This window comes from Hemiscyllium ocellatum, chromosome 22 (assembly GCF_020745735.1).
Source record: "Hemiscyllium ocellatum isolate sHemOce1 chromosome 22, sHemOce1.pat.X.cur, whole genome shotgun sequence".
NCBI classification, from domain to species: Eukaryota; Metazoa; Chordata; class Chondrichthyes; order Orectolobiformes; family Hemiscylliidae; genus Hemiscyllium; species Hemiscyllium ocellatum.
The window spans coordinates 54,018,849-54,032,247 of record NC_083422.1 but is presented as its reverse complement, the minus strand read 5'-3'; the positions used below and the strand labels follow the sequence as shown (position 1 = coordinate 54,032,247).

Genomic DNA, 13,399 nt, shown 5'->3' with positions numbered 1-13,399 from the left:
TTGAGAGGAGGTCAGTCTCAGAGACAGAGTGAGAATATTAGGCTTGCTACACAGGTGGGGATACATGATGCAGTCACCTTACCAAGTTCTGGTGAATGCTTTGTAGTTCTATCTATAGATGTGATTGACAAAGGCAAGACATTTATTTTCTGTAAGTTGATGTTAATTTAAAAAGAAATTGGGAATTTGTCCCATACTAGTAGGAATGAGCCAGTTAAGTTGTTAACTACAATTCAAAAATTCCAAACCACCAGAATTTAGTTTCCTTTTTGATTTTTAAAAAAATGGGGAAAATAGCTATTGCAATTTGTCATTGCATTTGTCAATAGTCATAGAGCACAGAAACAGACCCTTCGGTCCAACCCGTCCATGCCGACCAGATATCCTAGCCTAATCTAGTCCCATTTGCCAGCTCTTGGCCCATATCCCCCTCAATCCTTCTTATTCATATACCCATCTAGATGCCTTTTAAATGTTGTATTGTACCAGTCGCCACCACTTCCTCTGGCAGCTCATTCCATACATGTACCACCCTCTGTGTGGGTAAGTTGCCACTTAGGTCCCTTTTATATCTTTCCCCCCTCACCCTAAACCTATGCCCTCTAGTTCTGGACACCCCATCCCAGGGAAAAAGGTCTTATCTATTTATGCTATCCATGCCCCTCATGTTTTATAAACCTCTGTAAGGTCACCCCTCGGCCTGTAATGCTCCGGGGAAAACAGCCCCAGCCTACTCAGCCTTGTCCTACAGCTCAAACCCTCCAACCCTGGCAGCATCAATAATGCTCGGAGAAAGTGAGGACTGCAGATGCTGGAGGTCAGAGCTGAAAATGTGTTGCTGGAAAAGCGCAGCAGGTCAGGCAGCATCCAAGGAGCAGGAGAATCGATGTTTCGGGCATGAGCCTGAAAGAGGGCTCATGCCCGAAACGTTGATTCTCCTGCTCCTTGGATGCTGCCTGACCTGCTGTGCTTTTCCAGCAACACATTTTCAACATCAATAATGCAGCAATTTTGAATATATTATTGTAATTAATCTCGCAAGTCTGATGAGAGTGTTCCATGAGAAGCTTTTGTGATAACCAAATATCTTTAAGATTAATTTTATTCAATTTCAATTTTTTTGTTAGGATTACTGTGCTACCAAATGGACAACGTTAAAAGAACGGTTTGATCTAAATCTGTTTTCATCACATGCTGATCTTCACCGATTGAAGTAAGTATGTCAGAGACTTATCTTAACATCAGAAGCTTGAGCAGAACCACATAAATCTCTGCCCAAGTAATTGTTCAAGGGCTGTGGTTGACGCGTACGCTCTAAGAGGTCAACTGAGATACTGTATTCAATAAATTTTACATGGCACTATGTTCAGACAGTGTTCAAGAACAGTCGAGTAATTAAAGACTTTGAGGCTGAAGGTTAGGGTGAGCAAAGAAGGAAATTATTTGACAGGATAATTAAAAATGATCAATAAATGCAAGACTTGCCAGTGATGTTCGCATCCCAGAAACAGCTACTAACAAAATGTTCTCAATATATCCGTTCCCCTTCCACAGTGTTTGCCCCAAGCCTCTCATAGAAGGAGAAAGGCGGCAGAAAAAAAAAACCTTTTTGAGGTGGAAAGGATGATGAAGATATTGGAATATCTAATTCAATTATGCAATAAGCCATTCCACATTGACAAATAAGAGACTAGACAAAAGGCTACCCTGTATTCATAGAATAATAATGCAAAAAAAGGCCATTTGGCCCATTGTTCTGCACTGGGTCTCTGAAAGAGCAGTTCATCTAGTGCTGACCCTTATCTTTACCCTAGTTCAGCTTGCTGTTTGTCTTGTGGTTCACTACTTCAGTGTGATTTGTCTCATCTGCTAAAAACTTGGTGGTCTTTCAATTTCCACGTTTACTCACATTAGCTTCACAGATAGCTGGAGAAATACAGGGTCAAAGATGTGGTTGCTTTGAGTTAGTTTCGGAGTAGGATCTTCATTATCTCTCACAGAACAATAGTGATAAGGTGTGAAATTCCTGTAATTCACTTCCTTTTTGGATAATAATCTAATTCTCTTTCAAATGTCATGTCCAATCCTACTTCCATCACACTTGCAGGCTGTGCATTTCCAGCTCTTAACCACACACTGCGTGAAAAAAAAATTTCCCTCCTGTCTCAATTGCTTCTTTTACGAATTACCTTATATCATTGTGCCATTGCTCTTCATTCCTTCGCCAATAAGAACAATTTATCCCCATCCTTCTTTTGAGTTTCCTCAGAATTTTATCAAATCTCCTTTCAATCTCTGAGGAAAATAATCCCAACTTCTCCAGTCACTGAAGTTCCTTGAGTCTTTCTCATGAACCTTCGCTACACCTGTCATTAATTAGTTGATCTTGATCAGAGGCATGCTCATTTCTGCAATCAGAGAGGGAAAATTTAAAACCTTCTTTAATTTCTGGATTAAAGTTATACACAGATTTACACACTAACACAAAGCCACTACAGGTGAAACTGTTTACTGTACTTTTGTACAGCAATCAGGCTAACCATCTACCTGCTACCTATGCTCCTTGTTAACATGAAAGATTAGTTATTTAGGAGAGGATTTTCTCACCTGCTATGATCGAATGTATCCACTGACCCTCTTTGCAGCTAAGGTCAGTCTTGCTGGACCCTACCATTTAAGAAACACACTGGACACATGATGGGACCATTATAAAACTGCATCAGTTACAAGCTGTTGTAACTACACAGAGGTTTCAAAAGCTTGACACTAAATTGTGCACTAATCTCCTGGTCCCTTCCTTTTGTCCCCTGATTGATGGGCGATTGTGTGACACACCTCCTGTGCCTGATGTTTAAATTCTCAGATGGGAATTGAGTGTCACTAATGAGATCAATATTTCTTGTCCATCCCTAATTGTCTTTGAACTTACTGGCTCCCTAAGCTATTTCTGAATCAGCCATATCACTTGGGTCAGGAGTCGCATTTAGACCAAACTGGGTGTGGACATAGATTCTTTTCTGTAAACGACATTCGAAAACCCAGATAGATTTTCATGGCAATAAGTGAAGGTGGTCACCTAGTGGTATTATGTCCAGACTATAATTCGGAGACCCAGGCAATGTTTGGCAGAGCTGGGATCGAATCCCGCCAAGAATTTGATTTAGCAAAATCTGGAATTAAAATGAAAATGACCATGAAACAATTGTTAATTGTCAGGAAAACCTTATCCAGTTCACTGGTGTCTTTTAGGGAAGGAAACTGCCATCCTTACCCATCTGAACTGCGTGAGACTCTCAACTGTAATTAGGGATGGTCAGTGAATCCTGGCTCAGCCACCTATGTCCACATCCTGTGAATATATATATTTGTAAAAAGCAATGGTTTTGTGATTGTGATGAGACTAGTCTATCTTTTTAAATTCAGAATTTTGTTGATTTCAGGTTTCACCACCTGCCATGGTGGGATTCAAGCCTGTGTCCCTGAACAATTAGCCTGGGGCTCTGGATTATTCATCTAGTGAGGTTGCCAGTACACTGCCCCTTCACCATGTTAAATGATCACACTCTCTGTTGGAGTTTTAGAGATGGATTTTATTTATGTCTTTTTTTTTTAAATAAAAAGTATGTATATTTCAGCCAAATCTATCATAAATTTATCAAAGTTAAGGACATCAGGTGAAGGTTTGTGTTCAGAATTCTCTGCCAGATGCAGCCAATCTGAATACAAGATATGGCAGTAGTTCTGCTGTTGTAGGGGCCACTGTTTGGGAGAGAGTTTAAACTGAGGTCCTGTCTGCCTGATTAGTTTAGAAGATCTCCAGGCACTCCGTCCAGTCTCCTAGCCAATATCCGCTCTCCATCAGTACACACTGCATTGGTGAGTCATCTAATGCCTGCTGACATTGAAATGTTGCCACATCTTTTCAGATTACAAGTCCCTGCTCTGCCTTATAGAAGTGCCTTGAAATGATTTAACATGAGATAAGGCTGTACATGGACTGAATTCCCTGTTTTTGTGCAGTAATGTTCTACACTGGAGAATAAGAAAAGAGTGAATGACTCATGTGGAGAATGACATTGGTGCAGAGATTGTCTGTCTGCTACAGCATTCTGTTTTGTAATTATTCCATTAATGCAAACAGATTGATAGCAGGAAAGGAAGAGCGAGTAATCATTGAATGGAATATTTTGAAGTATGCACTGAGCAAATGGCAAAAGGAATTGTGAGTACTGGGTTTATTTGCCAACATAAGAAACACAGATGAAAGGGTGAGGCCCCGTTCATGTGGGACCCCAGCAAGAGAGTGAGAAAAAATAGTTCTAGCAGTAGTAGACACCATTTCTGCATTTTTAAAGGTAAGAACTTGCATTTGTATAGCACTTCAGAGTAACTTTTGCAGTATAGACAATTGTTTTACAGTATGTTGCAAAATTCAGTAATTGTAAGGGAGACATGATTAGATTTTAATTAGATTAATAAAATCATCTAAAATTTAGAGTTGTAAGGACTACAATTTTTTTTTGTCTCTTGAGGCTGTCCATTTAAGAAACTCCTTACAGCCCGTCCCTTTGAAGAAGCCCCCAATATCTCATTTTGTGGCAGAGTGTCTTTTTTTAAATTCACTTGCTTTGTCCTAGACCGTGTTGAGCTTCTTGGATTGTTAGGGTTGCACTTGTCTAAGCAAATTGAGAGTATTCCATCACACTCCTGACTAGCAGATGGTGGACGGATTTTGGAGAGTTTTCACCACAGTATTCCTCATCTCTAACCTGCTCTTGTAGCCACTACATTTACTTGGCAAATCCAGTTCAGTTGCTGGTCAATGGCAACTCCTGGAAGTTAAGAGTGGGGGATTCAGTGATGGTAACACCATTGAATGTCGAGGGGCGATGGTTAGCTTGTCTTGTGTTGGAAATGGCCATTGCCTGGCATTTGTGGCGCGAATGTTGTTTGGAACTTTTCAGCTCAAGCCTGGATTTTGTTGTATTTGGATATGGACTGCTTCATCTAAGGTGCTGAACATTGTGCAATCCTCAGCGAACATCCCAACTTCTGACCTTACAATGGAGGGAAGGTCTGGATCTAAAGTCACACTGGATAACATTCCTGTCACATATCCTGGCATGTTTTGCTCTTGTTGCATGTGGGGTGTACAATTTATTTTGGCCTGTCATTATCTGACCACCTTCTCTAACTTTGTAGATATCAGTGTTTTAAGTCTGCATGGATGCATGAGGTTTTGCACAGTGGTTTTAACTTCCCAGTTGACTATTCCAACCTGAAGACAGCTCAACTGGTGTATGACAAGGAAGTACAATGGACACTGGGAGCAATTCTTTATAAAACTCGCTTTCTACCTCTCAGGTAAGTTTCCTCAACAAAAGAATGGTTGGTGAAACTCGAAGGATTTTGCAAAGTCTGAATTTCAGACTCTCATTGCTGTTTTGTGTGCAAGCTTTGTTGTTATTGGCAAGAATTTAGAAATAGCAATATTCACTGTGCATAGAAATAGGACAATCACTTCTGGTCATTGTATATACACTGTTAACGGTGGAAGTAAGGATGTTGGTGTCTGAGCTTCCCTTTATTTCCAAACACAATGAGAGATTCATCAATGAAACAAAACAGTGTGAGTGTTTCCTCATTACACACTAAACTCCCCGCTGAATGCTAGGTCTTGTCCATTCCCGGTTAAGCACCCTTTTACTACTAAGCGGCCTCTCTGGTGCTGAAAATTAACTTTTCTAATCGTAGAGTGTCATTCCTTTAAAATTTAGTTATTTAAAATAAAACAAATGATTATACTTAGTGTGTTTTGTATATGCCCTGAATTCCATTTCCTTCTCATTGATCTAACAAACACTTCCTGTTTCAGACACTGTGCTGCTCATTAACAGTGCTTCAATTGGATTTCTTAAGGGAGCACACTGTTGTTTGCTGCCAGTTGCCCTGCAGAAGCCATTGCACTTTATGACTAATTGACAGTCGAAAACCTGCATTACAAAAGTCCATGGGCCATTGCAAATCAAAACAATGGCCTGTTTTTTTTTGTTTTAGGGTATCCTTGGGATAGTTTTTGTTTTAGATGGTACTTTAGTGTGATGAACCTCCTTATCAATGTAGAGCCTGACCACTTTTTATCTCTCTCTTTTTTATTACTTAAAAGGTATTGGTAAAATTTCAAAGCCATTTCCCTGTGTTTCATTAAGTATGAATGCCCCTCCCTCTTGCAAAATAAAAGGCAAATTCTGTCTCTCTGTCTGTCTGTCTCAGTCTCTCTCTCTCATTTCTTTTTCCCTTGTCTCTCCCTCCCTCTCTCTTGTCTGTCTCTGTCCTTAACTAAATATTGCTCAGCTAAAGGAGGAACTTAAAAGATTCTGTAGAAAATGATGGTAATGGTTTTTTTCCGGCTTTCTCTTCCCCTTAACCCCCTCCACCAATGACAGGGATCTCCAGCGAGAATCTGGAAAAGCAAACCATTCTAGGTGGCTGCGTATCTCCTTCGTCTACAACCACTACCTGTTCTTCGCCTGCTTCTTTGTGGTCCTTCTCGCCATTGCCCTGTATATCTTGAGATTACGGCGGATTCACAGACGGACACAACGTGAGCTGCTGTGGATGGAGGAGGGCAAATTGTCAACTGAGGGGCTCTGACTTGCAAGATAGATCCATCAGAAAACATTCCACCATTCTGTTCATATTCCGGGGCAAATCTCAAGTGCACCATGGGCAGAAGCCTTTCAGATACCTCAATTATTTATGTTTAATCTGGAAATTCTTGCCATTGGATAACTTTGTCCTGTTCCAACCGTCTGACTTCCTTTTCGAAGTTGGAGATAGTTGAACATTCAGTAACCATGTATTTATTTTCAAACACCCTGTGATGTTGGGATGCAAAGTGATACGTTTAAAGTTGTGATGATTTGTATGATGTCTTGGTATCAGGTCTTGTCTGCATTAATTATTTTCCAGAGTCACCACAGGGTAGGTGGTGGGAGCAGTACTGATGTTTTGGGTCCTCTTCTACTGGCACCCAAAGACTTGTTCCCACAGTTCTCCCTCATTCTGGGAGTGAAGGGTCAGCTGAGATCATGTGTCCCTGGAGTGAGGCTTGACCCACAACCTTCTCAGAAATCAGTGCTACCAACTGAGCCACGTCACATTGCCAGAGTCACCTAGCATCAACTCTAAGAGTGAATATTAAGGCAGCTAGAATGAGGAACCTATTTGACATGGATTCGAATGGGAAAATGGACTGATGTTTTTCAATTAATTTTTCTTACTCATTCACGTGATGAGGTCATCACTGGCTAGGCCAGCATTTATTGCCCATCCCTAATTGCCTGGAGGACAGTTCAGAACCAACTACATTGCTGTGCACCTGGAGTCAGACCAGGACGGCACTTGCCTTCCTAAAGGACATTAGTGAACCAGATGGGTTTTTCCAACAATCGGCAATGGATTCGTGGTCATCATTAGATTAATTTCAAATTTTCATTGGATTCAAATTTCTACCATCTGCCTTGGATTTGAACCTGGTTCCCCAGAATGTTACCTGAGTCTCTGAATTAACAGTCCAGCAATAATACCACTGGACCATTGCCTCCCCTAAATTTGGGTAGATGATCAATAAAACCACTGATGTGTTTTTCATAAGGTGGTCTAAGGGACAGAATAATTCAAAATGATCCCCAAACCCCTGGTGAAAGCCACTGAATCTACCATATTATGGTCCGTTCAGACAAGCGATACAGTGCTGTTGTAGGCCACTGCCAATTTTCATGGAGTTGTCTGAAAATTAAAATCTGGATTCTCAGCAGCCAGATTTTGTACTTTATGCTGAAACAGTACCTGAATTGCAAGAGATAAAAACAAATTAGTTCATGGATTGTGCGTCAGTCCAGCATGTTTTGCCCCTCCCTAATTGCCTTGGCGAAGATGGTGATGAGCTACCTGTGTGAACAGCTACAGTCCAGAGGAGCACCCACTGTGCTGCAGCTGCAGTAAGCTTCTCTTGGGAATCGAAGGACACTTACATTTGCTGTTGATCTGTGCTCTATTTCTGCATTGAAGGTGAGAAATCTGTGTTTGGAAGCATCCTATAATTCAAGAGTCCAGGCTTCATCTCGTCACTGCCAAGATAACACAGGCGATGTTGAGAAACTTATGCTGGAAAGAGGCAAATGGGTGTGGGCTCACTGTCTCTCTCTGCAGTGTTCCGCTTCCAAGTGTCGCAAGTCTTTGCAGCATGAATTATTACCAGCTGCATGAAATTTGAAAAATGTGGTGCTGGGCATTCCCTTTAACTATTACCATATCATTCCTGGAAATCACTCTGACACACACAAGCACGGTCTTGTGGAGCGGTTATCACAGCCCGACAGGACGGTTGTGCATTGTTTTTTAGTCAAATGACTTCCCCTACTTCAAGCTCAAAATGTCATATCACAGAAGCTCTTGTTAACTTTGAAATTTCCTGTGATGAAATGGGAAGAGGTTTATAGATCCAGTGCTCCATTGTTTTGATTTGAACCCTGTGCGTGTGTGATCTGAGATAACACTGCACACTTGGGGTTGCTGTTGCTGCTAAATTGTGGGTAATTTTCCTTCAAACAGTTGGGCACTTTTTAAAAGTTATTGCTGACTAAATGATTGAATGTCTCTTATTTTTAAACAAAAGATTTTTCTAATTTAGGAATGTAAATGCTGGAGCATTTTCTGAGTCTAAATGGAAGCAAAGGATTTAATGCAGTTTTCGTGAGCCTGAGACATTCCAGTGTGCCATTGAACTATGTTGGAAATGTTGCATTGTGGGAAATGCCGCTGTCAATGTGTGCTCTGTAAGATCCCACAAATAGCAATATGATATTGACTAAGTAATCTGTTTTATTTGGGTTAATTGAAGAAAACTGTTTACCAGGACAAGGAATAACTCTCCTGCTGTTCTTCAGGATAAGACCATGGTGTTTTTAACATCACATCTGAGAAAGTAAACAGGGTTTAGAATTAACATGTCGCATCTGAAAGTCATTCCCTCAGTGCTAGATTTTTGTACTCCAATCTTTGGGTGTGACTAAAGTTTCTGAATGCTGCCCAAGAAGTTGGGATGAGGATGTTCACTCTGTATGTGTGAAATGAGTCCTGGGCAGCTGTTATCCAGCTGTGGTGTTACTAGTTACGCCCACAATATTGAACTGTGGTTCAGCTACAGGGTGGCGAATGATAACGAAAGAAGGAGACAGTGAGGACTGGAGATCAGAGTCAAACAGCGTGGTGCTGGAAAAGAACAGCAGGTCAGGCACATCCGGGGAGCAGGAGAATTGAGTTTTGGGCATAAGCCCTTCTTCAGGAATCTGCATTTACTTGACATGTTTCAGGTGCTCAAGGTGTTTCGAAGCTCTCCACAGATAAATGTTGAAGTGTCGTCGCTGTTGAAATATGGAATGTAGGGTCTACGCTGTTCTGGTGATGTTTTAACGTTGAGATTAAAGCATGTTCCTGCCTTTGTTCTCTACCTAACTGTTGCTATACCTGGCTTTGAGCACTGTTGATGCAAAAATGTTCTGTTCTAAAGTACGGCCATCAGTTAGCTGAGAAGCAATTCTTGTTTCCCCCTCTCTCCCACTACCTCACTACCAGAGTAATTGTGACCTGGAGCTCACCATTTGTCTCCCAGACATGGTTTGCCACCTACCAATTGCCTACTTCTAATTGCAATCTAACATTCAAACTAACAAGCCCACACCATGGAGAGACCCATATGAATCTTCCAGGACACTATCAGGGGGGATTTCTTTGCAGCTACAGTTCCACACTGGGCATACCCACAATATTTCTCATTATATACCTTGCTTTATTGGGAGTGATCAGGAGGACATCAGGGTTTAAGTCTGCATGCTATCACTAATTTCCAGCCGCTATTCAACTGGGAGCATTGTTGCCACTGAGACAGAAGGTTGGGGATACACGTCCCTAGCAAAGACTTGAGCACATAATCCAGGCTTGGCACTATGGTGCAGTACTTAGAGAATACATTTGAATGTAATGTGTGAAACTGAGGACCCATCTAACTTCTCAAATGGACATTAAAAATCCTGATGGCATTTTTTTTTAAAGTAGCTATGTCCTGCTTGGAGTCCTGCCAATAATTATCCCTCAAGTGCCATCACTTAAAAAAAACTTCTAATGATTGCAGCATTGTAGTTTATGGGATCTCACTGTGCATAAGTTGGCTGCCACAATTCCTACTTTTCTGCAGCACTCTCATTTCAAAACTATGTCAAAGACTGTAAGCTGCTATGGCACATCCTACGGTTGAGATATGATGCATTCTTCAATAAAACAAAAGTCACCAATCTCAAAAGTGTTAACTCTACTTTCTGTCCACAGGTGCTGCCAGACCTGCTGAGTTTCTCCAGCAAGTTTTTGTTTTTGATTTTGCCCTCCTTACTTGTGCAGACCCTTGTTACACAAGAGGCAGGACTGGATGAACCACTGCTTTCGATGTTTGTTTCTGCCAGTATAGTTCAGCAACAAATGTAAACCCCTGTCAGCAACCATTGTTCTCACCCATAGGCAGGCTGTGCACACATTCCACCAGTGTACCTGTTGTAGTGGATACCTGTGGGAAACTTGCTGTAACACTGAGCTTGTCTCCTGTGGGAATTGTTCCGTGACTGCACCAATACTCTGGATTTCCTGATGTCAGTGGGTTTTTTTTAAAATGGCTTTCGACCATATCAGTTGAAGATTTTGTTGCAGTGTCATTGACGATACTTTCTTCCCCTATGTCATTAGATTTAAATGATTTTCCCTTTGTTTTAATCCAGTAGTGTTTGTGGTGCATTTCTCCTTCAACAGTTAGGCAGCGAAACCTGCTGAAAATACTTTTTCTGAAAAGAGTTATATTTTTATAGTTGCGTTTTTCTTTGTCATTTTGCTCAGTTGTGAGGACTTGGGGAAAATTGTTGAAATGATTGACTGGCTAACTCACTCTCCATCCGATATAAAGTGTACAAGTGACAAAAGTTGTGTGGTTCTGATTTCCTTCCCCGATTTCTCCTCCCCTCCCCCCCCCCCCCCCCCCCCCATTCCAATGGGAAATTATGTTGCTGTTTTCTGCCATGCTGTGGTTATTGATCTTGCCCTCGCAAAACTTAAAAATGTCCTAATCCTATCAATCTGTGCAGCAGTAATGTCATACTGCTACTGTCATCTGAGCCAAATATGGAGTTCTAAGTTATCCTGTCCAGACGAGAGGAAAAACTTGTACAATAGTTTTGCTTTTGGAAACTTCCCCAGTTGGAACATCCAACACACAGATCTGTTGATGTTCATGTTCAAGCGATTTGAAAACTTCCCCAGCTGGTAAACAAATCACCAGAAGTAGCCCAATATTATACAGACGAAAAAGGTCCAACCTGCAGGACCAGGTGGAGCAGCCTATGATAGCAATACGGTTCGACTTGGAACTCTGAACTAGAAATGGATTAGGGGTAGGAAAAGCCCTGGTTCCTGTTTACTTGGCAATGATCAACATGGAAGACAGCAGTCAGATCAGTTATGGTGCTCTGCACCTAATGGTTGCTGCCAAAACATCAAATACCCTTTTGTGAATCATAGACAACAGTAGGAAAAAGACAATGGGGAAGGAAAAGAAAAGAAATATTGAACTCGATGTATTATTCCCAGTTTATACTCCACTGAACTTTATCTCGTTAATACGCTTAAGCTTCTCTATGAATGTGATCACTGTTCATGTTGACTCTTTATTGACTAACAATACACAATCTTAAACTTTAGTTCCAAAGTCTGAAGTTCCTGTGCTGTCACCTAAATTCCTGTCATAAATATGCTGCGTACCAGCCCAAAGAAGCTAGGAATACCAGTCATTAAGTTCTGTTGATGGCTCGGTTTGGAGTTGAAACTTGAGAGCTTGTCAGTGGAAGTCTCATGGCAGCACAACATCTTCTGGTTAATTAATTAGCAAATGCAATGATTTGCTATTGTGTTTTAACTTATTGATGGTTAGTCTCCACCTCTACTGAATCTAGAACTGTTGTCTTCTGACACTTTCCACCCAATATCTTTTGAAGTTATATGGAAGGAAGATAAATTGCAAATTTCTAATGTTTGTAAGTGTACCGATACTAATTCGATACAAGTAAGTTAAATCAACTAATACATGTCTGAACTTCGAACTCCTATGTTGCCTTCAATCTTGTAACTAAAACTCAAGAGTCAAACAGATTTGCTGATATTGAATTATATTTGTGTACTCTAGAATGGGATAAAATTTAAAACTAGAATTGTTCTTAATATTGTGTCTAGACACACACAATTTATTAAGCAAGCAATACATTTTGTTTGATTTGTGCACTTTGGGGTTATGAATGTCACTGGCAAAGCCAGCATTTATTTCCAATCCATAATTGACAACTTCAGTTTTGCACCAGGATTCCTTCCAGCCAGGCTGCTTATCATTCCTCCATGTCGGCCTGATAATGTGGGCTCATTGGTTGATAGGACAGAACTTTGTATCCAAAGATTACTGCTTCTGTCCCCAGCAGGTAAGAGACCAAAGTGCAGCTTTGTAACATTTCATAACAGCCTAGTGTTGGCAATCCAACAGGGAATACAATTCGCAGATGCCTAAAATATTTCCAGGTGATTCTAAGTTCAAAGTTTACCTCATTTCATTTGTAAACATGCTGCAGGTTAGTCAATAGCCAATGCCAAGACAGCACAGTGGACCCAGTCAAGCTAATGCAGGCTGTGGTTTTTATATCACTTGGCGATGTGTTTAGCGTTCACAGTTTAAAGTTATCGAATGATTTTCCTTCTGCTGAGTCATGAGACTGGTTAATTCCTACCTAATAAATCACAGTTGGATGTTTGTATTCATTGAGTGATATTAGATCATTTCCTTTGTTTCGTAAGAATTGCTTAGTTGGACTTGATATGCCAGCAAACTATTTAATGACGTACGTTTGTCGAGAATTTTAAAGTAAATTACAAAATAAAATTTCAGTGTCATTTGTTGATCTCACCACCATGGACTCTGACTCCATAAACCTGATCTCTACTGGCAAATAAAGGACGGGGAAGGGTGTAACTATATGAATAGGCAAACATAGAAAATAGGTGCAGCAGTTGGGAATTTGGCCCTTCAAACCTGCACCCCATCCAGAATGATCACGCAATCTCAGTATCCCATTCCGGATTTCTCTCTGTCCCCTGATCTCTTTAGCATCAAGGGCCAGGTCCAGCTCTCTCTTGAATTTATCTAATGAACCAGCCCCAACACTTTTCTGTTGGAGAATATTCCCCAGGTTCACACCTCTCAGAATGAAAAGATTTTTCCCTATTTCAGGACTGAATGGCTTACCCCTTAGTCTTA

The 13,399-nt window shown here is 40.9% G+C and overlaps 1 protein-coding gene across 1 annotated transcript in view; it reads left to right on the top strand.

The window, feature by feature from the left end:
• The window catches only part of LOC132826363 (ectonucleoside triphosphate diphosphohydrolase 4-like), a 74,626-nt gene extending 65,616 nt beyond the window's left edge, over window positions 1-9,010 (top strand). Inside the window, exons 11-13 of the mRNA XM_060842238.1 lie at window positions 1,128-1,213; window positions 5,203-5,364; window positions 6,447-9,010. Coding sequence (XP_060698221.1) covers window positions 1,128-1,213; window positions 5,203-5,364; window positions 6,447-6,654 — 456 coding nt within the window. The 3' untranslated portion in view covers window positions 6,655-9,010. The remainder of the gene's footprint in view (window positions 1-1,127; window positions 1,214-5,202; window positions 5,365-6,446) is intronic.
• Window positions 9,011-13,399: the final 4,389 nt, after the last annotated feature.